The following is a 23,340-nucleotide window of genomic DNA, read 5'->3' as shown; positions in this document are numbered from 1 at the left end:
ACCTCATTTGTATATTTTAATTGAGTGTGCCAGGAGCTATATCTGCCCCCAAAGTGCTTCCACTCTTGGGCAAATTGCATACCAAGAGGAGGGGAGAGGCTAAAATATGCAATCATGTTGTTGTTTTTAAAAATATTAACTGTCCTGAATCACCTCTCTCCGTACCATCATCAATTAGCTTATTGTAGGTGTGTTGGTAGAAATAGCCCCGGGAGACATTTGAAAGAGTTGTGCCTATTCAAAATAAAAACTCTCCTTTGTACAAGTGTCAGCAAACGAGTTTAGTGAAATGTGCACTATAACATGTGCCAGACTTTGACAAGGTGATTTCTTACTACTGTAAGTCACTTCCTAGGTTCAGCTGTCTTTATCTTGGTGCACTGGCTTTCTTCTGCATTCTATGCTCAGTGGCAGGGTGGATTCCCTTCCCTCTGCCCCCACCCCCCCAACCGCAGCTCAGGCTAAACAGAAGCAGGAAGACATATGCAGCCCAAACTTGGAGCTGTGAAGCCATGGACATTATCCAATCGCAGCTGTTGAGAAACTGACAGACTCCATTACACATCTCCTCTGTAATCCCAGAGGCCTTATCCAGGCTCTGCCCAGCCGCTCACAGCATCCGTTCAGCCTGTGGAGAGTGATGCAATCATGTCTTGTAGACAGAAGGGACTTTGTCAAGCTGCCGTTGGGGGAGGTGGCGTGCAGTAGAGGTGGAAGGAGGAAGAGATCACAGGCGTTGGCTGCTTGCAGAAGATTCTGTGAACAATAAGTCTTATTTTCATTTTTCTTTTGCCTGATTCCTTCGTGTGTGTTTAACATGGGTGTGGTTCAGAAGAAACCCTAGACATTCTGGGGCCAGCCTTTGCACCGCATCTGGGCTAGTGAGGAAAGAAAAATCAATTATGGTTACTTTACCCATAAAGCTGACTATCTCATTTGAGACCAAAAGGCTTAATTTTGTACCGCAAGATCACTTAAAGGTTTTTTCATTTCAAACACTTGACTGTTTGAATGTGCAGATAGTAAATGTTCCCTCTTCTGATGTTGCTTCGCTGCAATATAGAGGAATAGGTTGACAGATTAGTATACTATTTTTGTGATGGAGCAGTGCCTCAAGATATTCAATGAATAAACCTCTACTCCCTCCCAAAGCCTTGACTTAAGGAGGGCTTGGATGGGCTGTTAGAGCTACTGCTTTTCAGTAACATGCGAACACTTTTTTAGCCTTGACCCACCCTTTAAATATAATCCATAGAAATGACATTGTTGAAACCCAACCAGCATGAGTGTAGACAAATAAGTGTAGGGGACAATGAATTGATAGTTCATTCTACATCTGGCATTTCAAGTGTTACTGCAGTATGATGGAATAAAATTAAGAGCTTGATGTTAGTTTGTTTTCCCTTGAAACTGTCTTGTGTTATGTGGGGTTTTTTGGGGTGTGAGGTGGGGTTCACCATGTCTACTGTTAAAGGGTCAGGCTTTAATACTCTTAACTACACAGAGTTACTTGCTAGTCAGCAAGCACACCGCAGACTTCAGTGGATGTTCTTGCAGGTGTAACTGTTAACCAGTGAGAGGAGAGGGTTCCGAGTCTTGTCCATGTTGGTCTGCAATTTTGATGGCTGTCCCTAGGGTGGCAGAACATTTCCACAAAATGCTGAATTTAGTCTTTACAGTGAATAAGTCTGTATTTGAGAAGCATTCATCATATAAACCTTCTAATTTTTAATCATTGATTTTTTTTTTTTTTGTCTTTCATAGCCCAGAGAGAGAGCAGTGTCAATTTGGCTTTTGAGGATTTTTGGCCAACGTAGCTTGTTTTTAGGCACTGGCTTTTTTAAAGTTACCTGGGTGCCCAAATATTTTGATACCTTAAGTGATCTGACACACCTTCATCAAAAGGTTTGGAGCATCCACAGCTGGCATGTTAATGCTATGCCATACTAAGAGCTCCTGAAAATTTGGGCCATTTTTCATAGGTGCCTAAAACCTGGTTTAAATATAAACAGTCATTTTTTGAAAATGTTTGCCACTTCTTTTTGAGCAGAATTTATTTTTGTCAAGACAGAAGTCTTTTTTTCTGCTTGCCTCTTACTTCCCTTCCCCCTGGTTTCTCCCCATTACTTGAACTATTAAAGGGCCTACTTCCCTCCTTCCCCCAAAGTCTAAAAGACTGATGCATAGTTGAGTCGAGATACCAATCTTCAAAGATTAGAAGGCTGAATCTTAAAACCATGTAGAAGCTTCACTAATGGGTTAATCTTTAAAAATCTTAATGGAAGAATTTCAGTGGATGAGTGGTAATTTGACCCACAAGGAGAGGAAGGTACACTGGCATATAACTAAAGTTTTCCACAATACATCAGAGCCAGGATACAGAACAGTTCCTCTGCTACCTTTCTCAAGTTCTCATTTTTCAATTATCTGCATTATTACAGTTGTCAGATACATACTAAAATATAAAGGAGAGACATTGCACTAAATGGTGATGTGTGTCCATCCACTTTGTGCCTTGACAAGGGTGAAGATTCTTACAGTCTACTGGGAAGCCTGCATCTGGTTAATACACAATATATGGACAGTTGAATGACCTAGCTATAGCATACTACAGTTGCTGTCTAGAAGCTTGTCTGATTTGTAATCTCCTGCTGCTCACTCCACAGGGAGTATGTGAAAGTGGTGTGTAGTCCTTGACTGCTGTGCATGCCTGCCTCACTCTGGTGACTCTGTGGCAGTTCTAGTAATATGGCACTGGGGTTCAGGGACAGTCAGATGGGGGCTAGGCACTGAAAGTGCCATTTAGGAAGTTGGGAAGATGAAGGTTCTGCCAAGGAAAAGTGAGTAGTCTAAACACACTGAGGAGTGAGATGGGAAGTAGGCATTGCATTTATGGGTATCAAGGCTGCCCTCTTGGCTGTAGTAGGCTGAGCTGCTGAACTGCAGGAAGGGTGAGGAATTTTAGAATCTGCTGCTATGTCAGTGCAATGATAAAGAATCTAATCTGTCCTCTAATGTTGCCCTGGCATTCAAAAACTGTCTCTGGACAATTGCACGAGGGGGAAGTTTTGATTGCAAAGGAAACAATCCATTCAGCTTCAGCAACAATGGGAAACGTATTGCTCTTGTCTTGAAATAAGAGTGATTATTCTGTATTTTTGTTTCTTGACGAAATGTTCTGGCTTGCAAAGACTGCCCTAGTTTGTAATTCTGAACAAAATGTTCTTTCAGAAGTTTACAACTGAACATTGACTTAATACAGCTTCAAAACTTTACTATGAAGAAAAATGCTTCTTTCCTATTTTTTTTTAAATATAGTACAGTCCTGTGTTAACTACATTTGCTTTTTTGTCTCTGCTGCTGCCTGATTGTGTACTTCGGGTTCCAAATGAGCGGTGTGGTTGACTGGTCAGTAACTCTGGTGATCTTAATTCTGAGGTTCTACTGTATTTAAGCTGGCTCAGAGAACTGCTTGTCATGAAAGTACCATCAGGCATTATAATCCAAACATGGCAAGAGTTCAGGGCTATATTGGAATATTTTAAACTGTTGCTCGGAATATAACTGTGTAAAATGACTTGAAGTATAACCAGAAAGACCAAAGAGCTTCGATGCAGCAGCTGATGTAGAGAATTTCAACCATGTGCATGGAACAAGCTTCACGATGGATGTGAAATTGGGGATTTTTTGGAAACCAAATACTGGAGTTCTACCAAATGATCTAACCTGGCAGGGGATGGTGAAGGGAGAGGGGCACGAAATGGGCGCAGGGCTGTCCTCTGGTATTTTTCTGCTCAGTTACGAATACTACTTGTGCCCTCATTCAGTGGACTGCAGCCAAATCATCCCTGCCTGTCTGGTTAGCCCTGGTTAGAATCCTCTTGCTTCCACACTCTTCCTGCATCAAGTACAAATGCCTCTGCCTACTACAGTTCTGCAATGCTGGGCTCTGTCATCCTTGATTTCACCACCACTTGTGCAGTGCTTTGCCAATCACTTGCCTCTGATCCCTTTGTCTCTCTTTTTTCCCTTTGCACCTCATGTATCTTCTGTATCTTCCTCCTCCCTCTGCCCCCAAAAGCCTTTACATCTGCTCTCCATCCTCTGCACCTGATCTAATGCACTTGCATAAAGAGTGAGGTGGTTTTTCCTAAAAGCTCACTTCTTGCAGCTCATAGACTCATAGGTCAGAAGGGACCAATATGATCATCTAGTGTGACCTCCTGCACAAGGCAGGCCACAGAACCCTACCCATCCACTTTTATAACAACCCCTAACCCAGGACTGAGTTATTGAAATCCTCAAAATTGGTTTGAAGACCTCAAGCTGCAGAGAATCCACCAGCAAGCGACCCATGCCCCACGCTGCAGGGGAATGTGAAAAACCTCCAGGGCCCCTGCCAATTCGCCCTGGAGGAAAATTCCTTCCCGACCCCAAATATGGCAATCAGCTAAACCCTGAGCATGTGGGCAAGGCTCACCAGCCAGCACCCAAGAAGGAATTCTCTGCAGTAACTCAGTTCCCATCCCATCCAACATCTCGCCGCAGACCACTGAGCAGCCCCATCTGGTGATAATCCAAGATCAATTGTCCAAATTAAACTATCCTATCATAATATCCCCTCCATATACTTATCAAGCTTAGTCTTAAAGCCAGAAAAGTGTTTTGCCCCCACTACTTCTTTCGGAAGGCTGTTCCAGAACTTCACTCCCCAATAGTTAGAAACCTTCGTCTAATTTCAAGTCAGCTAACCATTCTCTTCTGTTCTTGCCTAGTAGTTCTAGTTGTTTTTGATGTAGACCTGTGCCAAGCCGCAAATGCATATTCAAATAACTTAGAGCCATTTCTTCACCCTGTCTGCATGCTGTCTAATTTGGACCATAGAAGATATGCTCCCCCTACCGTAAGTCTATCTGTGTAAAATGACGCATGTACCTCTGATGCAGTTCAGAACTGCATTTCTTGCCACAGCTACTAATGAACTTCCTGGACTGCACATTTTTTAGCTGCAACTGTTGCTTTACCATTACATGGGCCTTGAGGTTTGCTGTTGGCTTTACCTTTTGTCCAAAGTTTTTCGGTACAATGGGTAAGACCCAAATGGAACCAGGTTACAGTGCTCTGGCTCTGGTGTAATTACTTCTAGGCTTATAGCTGTACTAGCTGCTTTAAGTTATGGCATGCTTTAGGACAAAATTGGGTCAGCAGTCACTTCTGCACTGCGCCTGGCAGCCACATCTTTCAGCACCCTGTTGAGACCCTCCCCCCTGAACTCATAAAGCCAGACTGTTTTGTGTAGCTGTATAGGGATCTTCTCCTAACGTCAGGCCTAATCTTGATGCTTCCTGGAGCCTTGTCAAGAGGGGTGACTTTCTGCTGTTTCAAACAGACTCCTAGCACTGGCATTCCCTTTATTTCATTGAGAGTAAATGAGACTTTGAATGTAGGAATTGTTAGATCTGAGTTGAGCTGTTCCCTTCTTACTAAACTTAGCAAAACTAGTACCCAGCTTGTGGTCAAACCTTCTGATACACAACTGTAATGGATATGAACATATTGTAGTATGTGCATTTGACTTCATTCAGCCACATTCAAGTGCAGCCTGTGTATAGCTCTCTACTTTATTATGTATATTTGACCTGCCAGTGAGCTCATTGGACCTCTTCTCTTTCTAGCTACCAGGCTCACCTTACTTTGAAAGTGCAGCAGAAAATTGTTGCCCTGTGTTCATTTTAAATCACTTCAAATATGAATTGACACTAATAAGATGAAAGTCATGGGAACTAACAGTGTCAGAATTAAACAGTGGTTTCACTAGAGCAGGGTGGAGTTTGGTTCGCTGCAGAGATGGTTTCACAGCAGTTTATTTTTAAGTGCTGGCCTTTTGTTAAACTCCCTCTACCTTTTTCTATTCTTTCTGCTAAATGTTCAGTAGTAAACTATAGTCTCGGGCTGCTTTGTCATGGAGAAAGCTACCTAAAGGCTACTCTCCTGCTTGCCTCTTTCTGTAATGGAGTCTGGGTTCTAAGCTGTTATTTCTATAACCAATTACTTTGATGTATTGATCCACCCAGGGGATGCATGAGTCCTTCTGTCTTGCCTTTCTCCAATAGCTTCAGATAGGTTCTATTGCAGCCTTTTGTACACCTCTAATATCTGACTCCCCCCCCCAACTGCACGTGCAATTGTAGGCCTGACTTAAGTATAGAACTAGGAAAATTACATACATGCACAGACAGACCATTTTCAGTTGCAAATGGTCAGCTGGGTGCTTGTATAGCCACTTGTATAAACCATCAATAACTAGGACTGTGTTTATTCCATAGGGTCTCAGTATTATGAGTTTTTTCCTAATTATTCAGTTGCTTTAGATGCCTCTGAATGTCAACACTTTTTTTCAGCTGAATAGTGAAACTGTAGCACTCTACAGATAATTGATGGGAGGCTCGTTTAGAATTTATGGATTAAATGAGTTACTTAGGGTTAGTCTACACTGGCAACACTAAAGCGCTGCCACAGCAGCACTTTAACATGGCTTGTGTATTTGCAGCAGAGCGCTGGAGGAGAACTCTCCCAGTACTCTAAAAAACCCACCTCCGCAAGGGGCGTGGCTCCCAGTGCTGGTGCACTGTCTGCACTGGCACTTTACAGTGCTGAAACTTGCTGTGCTTAGGGGTGGGGGGTGTGTGTGGTTTTTTCCCCTCCCAACCCCTGAGCAAGGAAAGCAGCACTGTAAAGTGCCAGTGTAGACAAGTCCGTAGTTATGGAGCTACAGGTCAATCAAGGGGCTCTTCTGTCCTCACTGTGCGTAGCTCCTTGGGTGTTTCTTCCTTCACTGCTGTTAGTGGTCAGTAAAACACCTGTGAAATGGCAACTCTCCCTAGTTTGTGGATTAGCATGAAGACTGCAATATCAACACCAATTTATTTCCTCCCTCCCCACGCCCTCGTTGCATGTGGATTAAAGGGTAAAATATAGCATGGCTTGAGACTCTTAGGCCATGGCTACACTTACAGTTCTGCAGCGCTGGTAGTTACAGCTGTGTAGGGCCAGCGCTGCAGTGTGGCCACACTGACAGCTACCAGTGCTGCAGTGTGGCCACATGTGCAGCACTTGCAGTGCTGTTGGGAGTGGTGCATTGTGGGCAGCTATCTCAGCATTCAAGTGGCTGCAGCGTGCTTTTTCAAAAGAGGGGGGTGGGGTGGAATGTGACAGGGAGCGTGGGAGAGACAGAGAGATTGGATTTTTGGAGCTGACACTGTTCTCAGCTCCCTGCCTTGCAAGTTCTAAGGACTGGAAGACACACAGTGCCTACCTTCAATTATTTTAAAAGTTCTGACCCCTTCCCCCACCCCTCTCTCATTCACTAAATGCAAATTATGCACTCCTAAATAACCATCAGACCAGATAAGCATCTGCTCAACACGGACTTCCCCCTCCCCCTGTGCCGTGTGAGCGTGCTGTTTCTCTCTTCAAGCAAACAGCTGTGAACATTCCAAAGTAATTCCCCTGCCTCCGCTCGCTCAGCAAACAGGAGCTGTTTGTTTTTTAAATAAGCAGTTTGGCTGAACTCCGAGATCCCCCTTTCTTCCGGTTTGTTGTGGACAGGAATTCTGGGATACCTCCTTATACCCCGGAGGTCAGTAAAAGTGCTGGTGGGGTCCACACTTGCTGACCAGCGCTGGATCACCAGCGCTGGAATCCCTACACCCGAGGCTCGAGCGGGTGTACAGCCAGCGCTGCAACCAGGGAGTTGCAGCGCTGGCCGTGCTTTGCAAGTGTGGCCACATCCTAAGTTGCAGCGCTGTAACCTCCTCACCAGCGCTGCAACTCTCTAGTGTAGCCATGGCCTGTGACACTCTCTTCCTCCCATAATGTCACCAGCTACATTTTGTTTTACTAACTTTGACTACCATGTGGTTACCAAGAGGAAGCAGTAGTTGACTCAGTTGAGGCGCTCTTCCTGGTGCAGATAGGTTTTTCTTCTGAAGGTGTGGTGTGCAGGCTGGACTTCTCTAACTAGAATTTAAATCCAGACAATTTGTTCAAAGAAATCCATGGTTAGGTTGGTGGAATTAATGAATTAATTTACTACCTACAGAAGTAGCAATAAGACACCATTGGGGGGGAGGGATAGCTCAGTGGTTTGAGCATTGGCCTGCTAAACTCAGGGTTGTGAGTTCAACCCTTGAGAGGGCCACTTAAGGATCTGGGGCAAAAATCAGTACTTGGTCCTGCTAGTGAAGGCAGGGGGCTGGACTTGATTACCTTTTCAAGGTCCCTTCCAGTTCTAGGAGATTGGTGTATATCCTAATATTATTATTTATTATTAGTGGAAGCTGCTTGAAATAAATCACATGAATTCAATCTTTTGCATGCCTTGACTTTGTACAACACCATACGTCCAAATCTCAAAACGGACGTGCAGAGTCCCCTTCTTCCAGTTCCCCAGCTCTACTCTGCTGCAGACTTCTTTCCAACCCATGGAGCAGCTCTACTTTTGACCTGTTCAGCACCTAGTAATTACTCAGTCTTGTTAGTCTACTTCTTTCTTCTCCTATTTATTACCTCCCCTGGATGTACAGCCTACATCACACTACTTTATCAGAGCCCTGGTAGTGACTCCCTAGCCAGCCTCTGCAGTTCCTGGAACTACTTGTTGGAGACAGCAGCTATCAGCTACTGGTGAACACTTAAGAAGTGGCAACTGATGCCTCTGGGGAGAGGATCAGCCCTGCATTACAGATAGGAAGTTGGGAATTGTAGCCAGCAACCAGTGGAAATATTTAAAAATTTGACTCATTGCCCTAACTGAATATGCAGTGGAGGTTTAGGACCACACCCCTCCTATTCTGAGCAAAAACCAGTTTGGTTCCCCAAAATCTTATCTCTGGCTTTGTATCCGCATGCACCCTCTACCTACCACAGTCAAAACCTCTGCATCTATCATACGGCAATAGCACTTCTGATTTATTAGGTTAGACAACAACATTCCTCTCCCATATTGTAAGCATGGTCCTACAAAGCTTCAGATTCTTGATAGTAAAACACTGACAGCTCTTCCCTGAACCTCCCAGAAAAATTTATCTTTATCTAGCCTTGATCTGGGCTGGGCAGTCCAGTTTACTACGTCTACCCTTTGAATTTTATAACTGCTCTAATACCACATCATATTTTATTGTGTTGTATACTTTCTGGACAAGAGTCTGGAACTCCTAGACAATTTTATATAATACAGTATCTGCTATATGAAGTGAAGAAAGTGGGTATTGTCTTAACTACACCACATGGTTGAGTGGGAATATGGGCTCATAATTACATGGTATGTCAAGTAGGGGTAAAATACCATCAAACCAGACTATGCCAGACTTGTGAGCATTTTAAATCCTCTTTGCACAGGGGTGTATGACTGCAGAATATGTAATGAATCAATTCAAATCCCTAGTTTGGGAACCTAGGAATTGCTAAGTGTGGATATTCATGAACTCCAAATTTTTTGACTTAACTTTTCACACCTCAGTGTTCTAATTTTTCTTAAATAATTGCATCCACAAACATAACTCATGTTTTTCATTTGAGGGTTTTTACAAACCTGTCAAGTCAAATGGTAACATCCTGTTTATGTGGAGCTCCTTACCTAGTAGGTATGGGCGCTGGACTGCCTAAAGCTGAGAGCTTCAACTTGTTCATACTGTACAGCTTCCACAAGCCTATCCCTGTGGAATCCTTACACACAGCCAGTTCAGCACCAAATTAAGAGTCTGAAGATGTGTGTGCAGACTTCAGGAAGGATTGAGGACCAGAGTACATTTGGTTTGACATATACATGGTTTGAGGTCCAAGTTTTAATGGTTGTATGCAACTCCAAAACCAACCACCCAACCTTAAAGTAAACACAGGTTGTAGGATTCATTTGAGGACCTTTTTTCATTATTTTTATTTTTAATATAAATAAATTTCAAGTTTCTTAGCAAAGTCAGGTGATTATGGCATGCTTCAGAAAGAAAATTTTTTTTTTGAGAAAGTTAAGTTGGGAAATGAGAACTTGGCTTGTAACAGAAAGCTATGAACTCTAAGCAGTTATGGCTGAAATTTACAGCTTCTCCCTTGTAGACCTGTGACTGAATCTTATTCAGTGCTCACTGTCCTTTATGCTCATTGCTGAGCATATGCTAGTACATACTCAAATGTGGAGCCTATCAACGTCCATATCAATGGGGAAAGAGCCTGTACTGAATCGCTCCTGTAATTCTGGATTCTAGAGTGATGCTTAAGAACATAAAACTGGGTCAGACCAAAGGTCCATCTAGCCCAGTGTTCTGTCTTCCGACAGTGACCAGTGCGATGTTCCCCAGAGGGAACAAATAGAACAAGTGATCCACCCCCCACTGTTGCCCAGTCCTTCTGGCAGGCAGAGGCTAGGGATACCATCCCTGCCCATCCCAGCTAATAGCCATTGATGGTCCTATCCTCCATTAACTTATCTAGTTCTTTTTTGAACCCTGTTATAGTCTTGGCCTTCACAACATCCTCTGGCAAGGAGTTCCACAGGCTGACTATGCGTGGTGGGTGGGTGTGTGTGTGTGGGTGGGGTGGGGGGAGATACATTCTTTTCTTTAAACTTGCTGCCTATTGATGTCATTTGATGACCCCCAGTTCTTGTGCTTATGAAAGGGAGTAAATAACATTTACTTTATAAAATGACTAGTGTGGAGAGACATCTGTCATATTCTTTTCCCCCTCCCCCACCCCCGTTATCTTTTCCAAGCTGAAAAGTCCCAGTCTTTTTAATCTCTCATCATATGGCGGACCTTCCATACCACTTATTTTTGTTGCCCTGTTTTTGAACCTTTTCCAGTTTGCAGTATTCAAGATGTGAGTGATCATGGATTTATATAGCGGCAATATATTTTCTGTTGTCTGTCTATCTGTCTGTCCCTTTCTTAACGATTACCAGCATTTTGCTTTTTTGACTGCTGCTGCCCATTGAGTAGATACTTTTTTCAGAGAACTATCCACAATGACTCCAAGATCTTTCTTGAGTGGTAACAGCTAACTTAAACCCCATTTTATATGTATAATTGGGATAGGTTTCCAATGTGCATTACTTTGCTTCTAAGCCATCTCACTGACAAACAAGGACTTGAAACAAATAGGAAGAGTCTTGTCTTTATTTTTATTTTTATTTTTATTTTCAATTTCTTCATGGTTGCTATTAGGGAGCAACAGTTTTAGCCACAACAGTTTAGCAGAGACAAAGCTCCCTAGGGGTACCTAGAAAAAACAACTTTGCCCAATTAAGGGGCTTATGGAATACCTTTTTGCGGGCTTTTGTGCTGCACATAAGTAAACTGTGAGGAGCCAATGGAGATGCACTCAGCAGTAGCAAGAGTAATCTGAAATATTTCCTTGAAATATTACATTGGCATTTAAAGGGCTGATAGGCTAATGCGTTAACCACTCTCCTAGATTGAAGTTAGCAGTGCCTTTTGCCATTACCATAAGGGAAAGAGGATTCCATGGACAGTGTTCATCAGGTCGGTCCACCCACCCCAGAATGCATTCTCTTTCTGCAGCTATGGATGGTTGTGGTGTTAGTGTTTTTGGAAATGTGGCTTTACCGTTTACTTTAGCAACCAACTTTATACAAAATTAAACTTGTTTCCAAAGGGTGACTGGAGCCAGGAATTTTTCTTTTAGAGGGAAACCTTGTGGGTGCTCTCATCTTCTGGTTTGAACAAGATTATCCATTTTTCCCTCTCAAATTGTTCTTGGAGCATGTTCTCTTGGCTGTAGATTGGGCCAAGAGGAATGAAGTTAGACTAGTACCAAGCAACATGTATCTCTTGCCATGGTATAGGTTTTAGAAACGGTTTTGTGCAATTTCTTTTTTCCAGGGATGGGGAAGAGGGCTTATTAGGTATCTTCTCAGTAGTCCATATCTGTCTCAATAAAGGACAGCTGGGCCCTTCTTAGTAGTATTTGAAAGTTATCTCTAGAATAGTGGCTTCTGGGCTGCCTAACTTGTATACAATTATGCTTCACTTCTATAGGATGTTGGTTCATTCTGTATCATTCTAGAACTCCTCATGCTGCTACTCCCCCCCCCCCCCCTTAATCAGTCTTAAAGCATGGACATAAATGCAGGATCTATTTTTGGTAGGATGTGCACACATTAGATGTAAGTTTTGTGATCAGGCTGCTTTGTCTGATACATAAGTAGTTATGCGTCAGGTCTCTATAAAATTAAATTGGGTTTACATTTAAATGAAACTGGAGGAATAAAATTAATACAGTGTTTGGTTTTTTTGGTTGCTATTAAAAGCAGTAAACTATTCTGAAAGCTGCCTTCATAACCAGGAATTCTAGATAAAAGTTTAGAGAGAAATAAAACTTTAGTTTAGATTTGACAGGAAGATGGATTTTGTAGTTGGCATAGAGAGTATAAGTTTAACATGACTTTTGTGGGCATTTTAACAAATTGGCCCACCATATTGCTGCTGCTGCTGGATGTGGTGTTAGAATGTGTGTACTGCTGTGAAGCTAGAATACCAGGGCAAAGGCTACAGTGAAACTTGCCAACTTCATGCATTTGGTAAAGCATTTTTGTTCCCTTTATCATTGTTTCATATGCTGTGAAAACATGAAGGCTTTTTGACATACAAAGCCTTTTCAGCTAATTAAGTTTCACTATTGCCAAATCCAAACATTTAGTCATGAGTCTGGCCCTCCAAAAATCATGAGATTAAAGGGGAAAATTGGGGTTCTTGGTTTTGTTTTCTGGAATTTGACGCTTTAGGGTTCCTTTTCTCAGTTCTTTCTTTGCATCTCTGAGGGCTTAAAACCTTTTTTTTTTTTTTTTTTTTTTTTTTTTTTTTAAATGAGGTGGGGGTTTATCACCATAATTCTGTGATTCAGAGCTTGGGCTTTAAGAAAAGCACCATGTTGAGAGACTTGCAATAAAACTGCATCAGTAACAACGAAGCTTAAAGGAGAATGCAGATCTGGCTCATGTTGATCCTTGCTCCCAGGGCTTAAATTCTCTGATTATTTCCCGGAGCCCCCTGCACCTCTTTGCCCCCTTCCCTGATTCAGGGTTCCAAGTTTCAGTTGCAGGGGGTCCTCAGGGCTTTCAGCCCTACAAGGGAAGGTGGCTGCTGGAGCTCCCAGGGGTTTAAAAATATTTACTAGAGCTTTGCTCTGGATGGCTCTGGCTGATTTTAAGCCCTGCTTGTTTCTCATCTGATGTTTTGGAAGCTGGGCAAAGTCTCCTTTTCTCCCTTCCCCCCGCCCCCCCCAATTCTGCTTCTTAGGGTATGTCTACATCTAAAATTTTGCAGCGCTGGTTGTTACAGCTGTATTAGTACAGCTGTATAGGGCCAGCGCTGCAGAGTGGTCACACTTACAGCAACCAGCGCTGCAAGTGGTGTTAGATGTGGCCATACTGCAGCGCTGTTGGGCGGCTTCAAGGGGGGTTCGGGGAACGCGAGAGCAAACCGGGGAAGGAGACCAGCTTCGCCGCGGTTTGCTCTCGCGTTCCCCGAACCCCCCTGCAAACCACAGGGAAGGAGACCTGCTTGCACGGAGGTTCGGGGAACGTGAGAGCAAACCGGGGAAGGAGACCAGCTTGATTACCAGAGGCTTCCTCAGGTATGCTGGGATACCTGCTTATTCCACGGAGGTCAAGAAAAGCGCTGGTAAGTGTCTACACTTGATTACCAGTGCTGGATCCTCTACACCCAAGACAAAACGGGAGTACGGCCAGCGCTGCAAACAGGGAGTTGCAGCGCTGGTGATGCCCTGCAGATGTGTACACCTAAGTTGCAGCGCTGTAACCCCCTCACCAGCGCTGCAACTTTGTGATGTAGACAAGCCCTCAGCCACATACTGTGCAGTGACCCCAAGCAGAAGACAAACAGTAATATCTCTTGACTTGGGAGCCCTAGTAGAAACTACTACTCTGATTTCTCATCTCTTAGACTTGGGAGAAAGATCTTGAGAGAATATCAGAAATCTTACTCTCTTGGAAGAGCCTTCATGTGTGTCTCATCTCTTCGTCCTCTTCTTCCCCCTGCTGCCCCATCCTAAACTGTAAAATTAACTTGTTACTTCTAGATAATGGCTCTGATTTTCCAATTCAGGATACAGAACCATGAAGAATAGGTAACTTATGCAGGCTGGACAACTCTTTCCGGTTAGGGAGAGTCTTATGCTGCTGTCTTTATATTGCATGCAGAATGTCTGAAGTGAAACATTACTAGTTTTAATTAAGTATCTTGACGATGTTAAGACTGCAGATCAAATTCCTAAGGAACAAGATTTCACAAAGCTGTAAAAGTTTCTCCTCCTGGATTGCGAGCCATGGCCATCAGTTTAGATATTCTTCCAAGAAAGGCTTTGTCCCTCATGGTATCATATGCATCTGATGAAGTGAGTATTCACCCATGAAAGCTCATGCTCCAACATGTCTGTTAGTCTATAAGGTGCCAGAGGACTCTTTGCTGCATACCTGATTAAGGCATCTTTTTATCTCATGCTGACAATAGAGGAAAGGGGAGCTTCCTGCATACTCACCACAGTTTCCTCTTTAAACTCCCCCTCCCCCCACTGGTGCATAATATGCCCAGTAACCTGAAATGGTGCTGTTTTTCCATCTTCTTCTCCCCCCCCTCCAACTTAAGGGTAATTGAAGGAAAACCCCACTCCCAGAGAAAAGCAAATTACTTTAATTCTTCCAATTGTCTCTGAATAACGACTTGACAATATAAGTTAGTGGACCAAATTCTGGTAGTGCAATCCCATTGTTGATGGGTTTCCAGGAGCATAATTGAAGGCAGAATGATCCAGTAAGGTGTGGATTTGCCCTAGCTAGTGCCTTTTGCTTTTTCTACTCAGACTATAAATCATTCACAGAATGGCATCTGTAATACCTTGTGACAATGATCCCATGTGAAAAGAGATTCTGTAATGGGCCACTTGAAGCTTCCAATTCTAGCTATCAAGTTGAATACTCACTTCATCAGATGCATATGATACCATGAGGGGGACACAGCCTTTCTTGGAAGAATATTTAAACTGATGGCCATGGCTCACAATCCAGGAGGAGAAACTTTTACAGCTTTGTGAAATCTTGTTCCTTAGGAATTTGATCTGCAGTCTTAACATCGTCAAGACACTTAAACTAGTAATGTTTCACTTCAGACATTCTGCATGCAATATAAAGACAGCAGCATAAGACTCTTCCTAACTGGAAAGAGTTGTCCAGCCTGCATAAATGCCAAGTAGAACATAATGAAAACTGTTAGTGGGCTGCTGGCTGGTTTCTCTCAGTGGAACACTTAATACCTTGACCACCTTCCTGCAAAAAAAAGGGAGACGCTATAGCTAAAAGGCTTTCCTGGGACGAGATAGCAAGCGATCCAACTTTCTGGTTGCATAACTAGAACCTAACTGTGAAAGGGGGGTTTAAGGTCAGAGCTATTGGTGTACTGAGGGATCCCAGGAGAAGTTGGTTTGCTTGTAGAGGATTATTGAGAGAACAGGAATTTTCAAAGTTGAAAGGCAAGTTTAAACTCTGTGTTTAAACCCTAATTTTCAGAAATGTCACTCAAAATACTTGAATTAGTCATCACTGGTGTTGGCGATTTTGTTAGTTATTTAGAATGAGAAATTGTATGAGTAATGGTGAGAAACTGGGAAAAACTTCCCTAATGTAGACGTCACTTTTATGCATGTCAGTCAATGGCTTGTTCATACTTGTTTACAGGCACCTTTGGTGGCATATTTAATGCTCTTCAAAGCAGTAGAGAGGGGATGGCAGATGTCTAGATTCACTTTTGTCATTGGGCATGCAGCAAATACAAAATCCTTTTGCCTTGTGGTGGTTCTCCAGTAGTCAGAATGCTGTGTCTGGGAGCAGTGCCAGAGACTCCATAGTCATCTTCTTTCTTTAACTAGAAAGATGGAATGTATGAGCAACAGGAGCCTTATAGGGAAGCATGTGCAATTGGGATAAGAAGCATTGGGTGTAGCAAGGGACTGAAGAAACTGGTATTGCACTAGAACAGTGGTTTTCAAACTTCTTTTTTTTCTGGGGACCCAGTTGAAGAAAACTGAGCCCACGCCCCAGTGGAATTGGGGATGAGGGTTTGGGATATGGGGGGGCTGTGGGCTGAGGCAGGGGTTGGAGTGTGGGAGGGGGTCAGGGTTCTAGGATTAGGATGCAGGCTCTGGGGTGGGGCTGGGGCAAGGGATTGGGGGCACAGGATTGGGGTGCAGACTGCACTGCTGACTGGGAGCTGCTAGAGGTAAGAGGCAGGCTTCCCACCTGTCCTGACACCATGGGGCATGCTGCACCCCAGAAGTGGCCGGCAGCAGTCTAGCTCCTAGGTGGAGGTGCACAAGCAGCTCCTGGCCAGTGGGAGTGCAGAGCTGGTGCTGGGGTGGGAGCAGCATGTGGAGCCTTTGGGGCCACCCCCCCCCCCCACCTAGAAGCCAGATCTATTGCTGGCCGCTTCCAGGGCACAGCACAGTGTTGGAACTAATAGGCACTGGTCTGCCTTATCTGGGCAGCACTGCCGACGGAACTTTAATGTTCCAATTGGTGGTGCTGACCAGAGCTGCTTGGGTCCCTGGGTGCTGAGCAAGGCGACCCGGTGCCTTGCATGCTGCGACTCAATACTGGGTTGTGACCTGAACTTTGAAAAACACTGCCATAAGACTTGCATGTATCTGTAAGAATGTTATTGCCACTGTTGCTATAGAGATTCACTCAAAGGATGAGTGCAAAGATATCTAGAGCGTGGTTATTTCAGTATAAGGTGGGAAAAGGCTTGATACAATTCTGATCTGGGATTTACTTGTGGCAACCCAAGTTTCAGTTGATGAACAGTGCCTGAGCTAGGGTCTTTATAAATAATTGGCTTTGAAACCATAACTAGAATCTTGAGGATTGCCAGAACTCTCCGTACACTGCTTTTCACCATCCTAGAGGCAGATAAAAAATATGAAATCTATGAATAAATTCCTTGTTATACTCCAGAGTTTTGTTAGTCAACCTGACTTAATATTCTGCTTAGTAAGGAGGAAAGATAGTGTTCTCTTGTTCCACATACAAAGTAAGGCTATAAATATGTTATCTTGTAATACAGCATATGGTCAGCTGTCTTTAAAATTCATTGTCCCTCCTCAAAACAACCCTATGCATTTTGTCCATTTGCACCCTCCATTCCTGCTCACTGACAAGAATTGTGTGAGGCCCCACAGGCAAACAGTTCATCAAATCTCCAAATGCTGTGTAGCCTTTTAACAAAAGTAGATTGGTAATCGGGCTGCTAGCTGACTGACTCCTAGCAGCTGTAGAAATCAGTCTCTACCTTGATGATGATTTTTCCCTTTGCCAAGTAGAACAAAAACTTTTTTTTATATGCAGTGGGGAGTCACTTCCCTTTGCATTCGGTAGAGGCTACCAGCATGAACATCCGGTTAGAAAGATTGCAGATATGAATGAGTACATACAGCCTGAGCGCACACCTGGTCTAGCAAGCCAGAATGTGCTTGGCTTTACAGCTCACATAATTCATAGCACTAATGAGGTTGGTTCTATGCAGCATAGTGTCAGTATAACTTTGCAAAAAAGTTATGGGGGTGGGGAGCGGAAGGGAGGGAATACGATTTGTAAAGATACTGAGTTTGCATAGCTGGCTTTCCTTTTTGTCCCATCTGTTGTTGCTGTTGCTATTACTGTGCAGACTTCTCCGCTGTGGAATAAAAGTCCTTTTGTGCTATGGCCTCAGTGTGATGCCATTTGGTTCCTTTTTGGCAGTTCAGCATGCTGAACTCCCAGGCTTAAGCTGTCAGCAAATGAAATTGAGGCAAGCAGACACATGCAGCTGTGGGGGTGAGCAACCATCCTATTCAAATGTTAATGATGCCTGAGAACAGAGCTCTCATTTTAACTGTATTCCAGACCCATTCCTTCCCCTGCCCCACACATATAAGCTGTATAGCAGCCTGCAGTCTTAAATGCACTTCAGAAAGTCTGTTTAGCAGCATGCATTCCATTGTCTGTGACAAACATTTGCTTATGTTCCTATGACCTACTGTCATACTCCAAACCATTGGACCAGTCCCTCAACTCTTAAGCAAGTGATGCTTACTTGGACAAATCCCACTGAAGTCAGAGGGACTGGTGCATAGGGGAGGATTGCAGTATGTGGCCCGATATTTCTTACTATGATTGTGTCTACCCTATAGAGGCTATATTAGCACAGCTATATTGGCATAATTATGCTGGCATAACCCCACAGTGTAGACACAGCCTACACTGACTAACTGAAGGGATCTTCCTCTTTTCCACCATTCATCTAAACAATGGTAGCAAGGTTGATGGACTCATTCTTCCATCAATCTAGCTGTCTTTATACCGGAGGCACTAGGTCAGAATAGCTGGGTGTTGGTCAGGAGTATGGATTTTTCACATCTGATATACTTGACTTGGTCTATGATTAAGTCTGATAAATACTTCTTACCTGTAAACCCCTCTCCCTTTTTGCTGTAGGTAGCAAAGCAGTAAGTGACCTAGCATTGTTCTCAGATCCAACATTCCTTCTATTCTTAGAAGACTTTGGCCATAAAACCAGTAATACAAATTTCAGGGTATGCTGCACCCCATTGCGATAGAACAGGATGGAGCGGAGGGCTTTCTAAAAATTCAGAGAGGAAGTGATTTTGAGAGGAGAGATTCCATCAGCACTGCTTCTCCCTCAAGAGATTGTCTAGGCATCAGACTGAGTGGCAAGCATGCAGTCACAAGGAGTGGGTAAATCTGAAGTCCGACAGGTAGGATAGAGAGAGAGTGCCTGCAATCTTGAGACACTTGGATGCAGTGTTGTTGGAGGGTCATAATTTTACAGAATAGCTTGAAAGACAGGTGGGTAAAGTCAGCTGGCTAAGAAGCTAGTGAAGATGATGGGGAGAGTGGGACATACATCTTTCTAGTTTCCTGAAGTGTAGCGTACAGGTTGGAAGCCAGATGACGACAAAAAGTTTCAGGAAGGTTGCCTGTGGGGGAATTTTTTAGCCTGTAGCATGTCCCTGGCTTATCAAAGTTCAGTTCTGTTGGTTTGGCAGTAGCTCATTTGTTCATGATCACAAATAACCTCCACCCCCTGACAGGAAATAGCATTACCACAGTAGTTTTCCACCTCTGGCAGGCTTCTAACTCTGAATGCTACAATAGCTTTGTGAAGTCATCTTCGTTTATATGGCACCAAAAGTGTGCTAGGTGCAAGACGGAGGAGAGATCCCTGCATCAGGATTTTAGTTATTGCATTGGTGGCTTGTCACTGTCTAAGGGGCATGTTGTGCTGTCTTACCCAAAGCAGTGCACTTCTGTGGAGCAAGTAAATTGCAGGTGGGTGTGAGTAGGCATCATTTACATACAAGGTAGCATGCACTGCAAATCTTAAGGCATGTGGCAGTTAACAGGACTGACTCTCTGGTCCATAGCAGAGTGGTTCATGGTATGCTCAAAAGTAGGACCCTTGCATGTAAAAATGATGAGTGGTTCTGGAACTAGAGCCAAGACACATGCTGTCTACTCCTCTAGTATCTGCCATTGCCTTAACCCAGCCAGCCATATCACTCCTTACTGCAGTGGTCCTTGCTCGTTTGAGTGTCTAGTATCTCAGCATTTGCACTGTTGCCATCCAGGCTGAGACCAGGGATCTAAGCTTCCCACCTGCAAACTCTCTGGAATCTACCTACATACAAGGGAAACACCAGCTTTTGCTGTGGTGCCAAAATCTTAGTGTATCAATAACTTAGGGTTGCTCCATGCTCCAGCTTTTTGCAACAGGAGTCCTGTTTCAGATGGGTTTAGGGGGGCATCTGAAATGAGTTTGAGAGAGGTGCTTAGTTCTTAATTGGTGTTAGTCTTACTCAGAAAACTATTGTACAACTGGCAGCCTTCACTCTAGGCCTTGGCTACACTCACACTTTACAGCGCTGCAACTGGCGTGTGAAAAAACACCCCCCTGAGCGCTGCAAGATACAGCGCTGTAAAGCGTCAGTGTAATCGCTCCCAGCGCTGCACGCCACACCCGTAAGGGATGTGGTTTACATGCAGCGCTGGGAGAGCTCTCTCCCAGCGCTGCCGCTCCGACTACACTCACACTTCAAAGCGCTGCCGCGGCAGCGCTCCGAAATTCCAAATATAGCCATACCTTTAGGGAAGGAGAGGTGAGGGGGCATGTAAGAAGATGCAGCAGGGCGGTAGTGACCTGCAGGAGCAGAGCTGCATAAGGCATTCTGTTACTACCTGCCTCAATTTGGCCTACCCTAATTACCATCACCCTACCTCAAATTTGGCAAACTTTTTTTAGGGACGCCTCTTATCTCCCTTTATAAAGGACTCTGTAGAAGTGGTATGAAGTGCAGGGAGTCCACAAGGATAGTGGGTTCCTCCCCCCTGCCCCAAATACTCATAGTCAACAGGTGGAAGTTGGATTATTTGAGGTTTTTTTTTTTTTTTTTTTTTCCCCCTAAACTTGCCTACCCCAACACATTTCCAGGTAACCAGTGAGCCCATGAACGGTCAGCTGTGACGGTTACTGATGCGTTCTATCATCTCTTCCAGGTTGTGAAGACAATTGGGCTGAGAGAGGTCTGGTTTTTTGGACTTCAGTACCAGGACACCAAGGGCTTCTCTACATGGCTGAAACTCAATAAAAAGGTTATCCAATTTGTACACTTGATGATTTAGTGCATTTGTTTTAACCATTCTTTTCTGGACTCTTGTCCTCAGCTCGATGGGATGCTCAGATCCTCCGTATGCTGCTGAGTAGTGAACCTTGATATATAGAGATATAGATATAAATTATTTTTTTTTTTTTTGCTAGTCTGTGCTGACTGTTCCAGAATGGCTGGCATATCTGTGTGTTGTAGACCTAGCCAATCTGCTGTTCCTGGCCTGCAGTTATCCCATGCTTTTATCCAGGCAGATCTAATGTGGTGGGTCGAGGAAGAGACGGTATCCATGTGTAATACCTCCAGTGAATAAGACTCCTGGTGTGGTGCCATCCCTAGGAAACACTGTGGTGCATGACTTACTGATAGGTTCACAATAGCATTTGGCAGCTGCTAAACAAATGAGAAATCTTGGCTAGACTGGACCAACTCCTCAGTTTCCAATGAATTGCTCAATGGGAGGATACTTTATGCTTTTTTGATTTGTGTGTCAGAAGGGAAGTGATTTTTGAACATGCCTCTGTCTTTTACTCCCTTTTTATTACACACTGTTCAAGTCAGCTGGCAGGCTAGCTCTAAAACTGGATGGTGTCATCTCTCACTCCAGGTGACTGCACAGGATGTGCGCAAGGAAAGCCCACTGCTCTTCAAGTTCCGTGCCAAGTTCTACCCAGAGGATGTGTCAGAGGAGCTGATTCAGGACATCACGCAGCGCCTCTTTTTCCTCCAGGTGAAGGAGGGCATCTTGAATGATGATATCTATTGCCCTCCAGAGACTGCTGTCCTTCTGGCTTCCTATGCTGTCCAGTCTAAACATGGAGACTTCAACAAGGAGCTGCACAAGCCTGGCTATCTTGCTGGAGACAAGCTGCTCCCTCAAAGGTATGCAGACTTCACCAGCCTGGGACCTCCCAGCACCATGAAATGCACAAGTGCTATATTTATTATAGCTTCACTTACTCTGACTTTTTGCTTGTTTTTGTTTTTCTCAAATCACCTTAATTATGATGAGGTGTTCAGGGAGCATCTGTCCGTAAGAGCAAGGCTGTTGCATTTCCTGCACCCCTGTCTATTCTCCCTGGGCATTTGCATTTTGAAGAGTGCATTGCAACTCAGTATAAAAGTGCAGGTAGAAACTTAAATTTCTGGGAATAATTGAAGATATCTGAGCAACAGAAAGAAGGGGGGAACAAAGGAGGGGGTCAATTTTGGCACTAAATTCATAAATGTTGGTACAAAAGGAATGAGGAGCTGGATATCCCTACTTGGCTAAATATTCAGGGCTCCTGTCACATTACGCTGTAGTCTGGATATGCGGCAGTCGTTCATCAGGCCAAATTGTTTCTTAACCCAATTAAATGTTCTAAGAGTCAACGCTGGCCAATAAGGCCAGCATTTACTATAGGATTTCTGTTGGCATTGTTATACTGTGCATTGAGACATTTAGACTGTACAGCACTGCATAGGCTCAGACTTGTGGCCTGTCTCCATGTAGTCCCTTCTTTTATACTGACAGGATCTTGCTGTTCTTTTTTTTTTTTTCTGTTCTAGAGTTCTGGAGCAGCACAAACTCAATAAAGACCAATGGGAGGAGAGGATCCAGGTGTGGCATGAGGAACATCGGGGAATGCTCAGGTAACTGATCAAGGTTCGATCTCACTCTGTTAGAATAGTGTAGTCATACTACATGGTAGTTCTCAACTCTGTTTAGACACAAACCTTATCTACAAGAAGATCATCCTAGGGCAAAAGCCTCTTATCGTTGTTCCAGCCATCTTGCTGAAGAATAACTATCTTGTCTGTCTCAGCCGGTATTGGCTAGCAAGTTTACAATTGCTTTAGCAAAGTGAAACTGAACTTTTTAAATAGTTGCATTATAAGAACACCCAGACTGGATCAGACCAATGGTCCATCTACCTCAGTATTGTCTGACAGTGGCCAGTGCCAGCTGCTTCAGACAGAATGAATAGAACAGGGCAATTTCAAGTGAGTCATCCATCTTGCAGTCCCAACTTCTGCCAGTTGGAAGTTTAGGGACCTTGCACAGTTGGTAGTTCTGCAATTGCATATGAGGTCTTTCAGAATTCTCAGGGAATACCATTTGTCATGTTTAACTTTTCAGTTTGTTCCAAAACTACTATTATTGACACCTTGATCTGGGACAGTTGCTCAGAATGGTTTGGGTGAGGAGATCTGCCAGAGATCCTCTGCAGTGAAGACTTCAAAGACTTTTTTTTAGTTTCTCCACAATGGCCTTGTCTTCCTTGAGTGCTCCTTTAGCATGTCAGTCGTCCAGTGGCTCCACTGACTTTGGCAGGTTTCCTGCTTCTGATGTACTTGGCAACAAACTTTTCTTTTTCTTTTCTATATCTTCAGCTAGTTGCTCTTCAAATTCTTTCTTGGCCTGCCTTTACACTTGATTGCCAGGGTTTATGCTTCTCTATTTCTCAATAGGATGAGTTCCAAACATTTAAGGAATGTCTTTTTGCCTCTAACCACCTCCTTTACTCTGTTTAGCCATGGTGGCATTTTTTGGGTCCAATTTTTTTGTTAAATTTGGGGTATACATTTAGTTTGGTGTTTGTTTTAAAT

The 23,340-nt window shown here is 43.7% G+C and overlaps 1 protein-coding gene across 2 annotated transcripts in view; it reads left to right on the top strand.

Moving 5' to 3' along the window:
- The window catches only part of MSN (moesin), a 75,785-nt gene that overhangs the window by 40,754 nt on the left and 11,691 nt on the right, over positions 1-23,340 (top strand). For both annotated transcript variants that reach the window (XM_030574564.1, XM_030574565.1), the window contains exons 3-5: positions 20,639-20,734; positions 21,356-21,630; positions 22,300-22,383. In XM_030574564.1, the coding sequence (XP_030430424.1) occupies positions 20,639-20,734; positions 21,356-21,630; positions 22,300-22,383 (455 nt within the window). The remainder of the gene's footprint in view (positions 1-20,638; positions 20,735-21,355; positions 21,631-22,299; positions 22,384-23,340) is intronic.

Source organism: Gopherus evgoodei, chromosome 9 (genome assembly GCF_007399415.2).
Source record: "Gopherus evgoodei ecotype Sinaloan lineage chromosome 9, rGopEvg1_v1.p, whole genome shotgun sequence".
Lineage (NCBI taxonomy): Eukaryota > Metazoa > Chordata > Testudines > Testudinidae > Gopherus > Gopherus evgoodei.
Note: the sequence above shows the minus strand (reverse complement) of the source record. Positions and strands in the feature narration are given on the sequence as shown.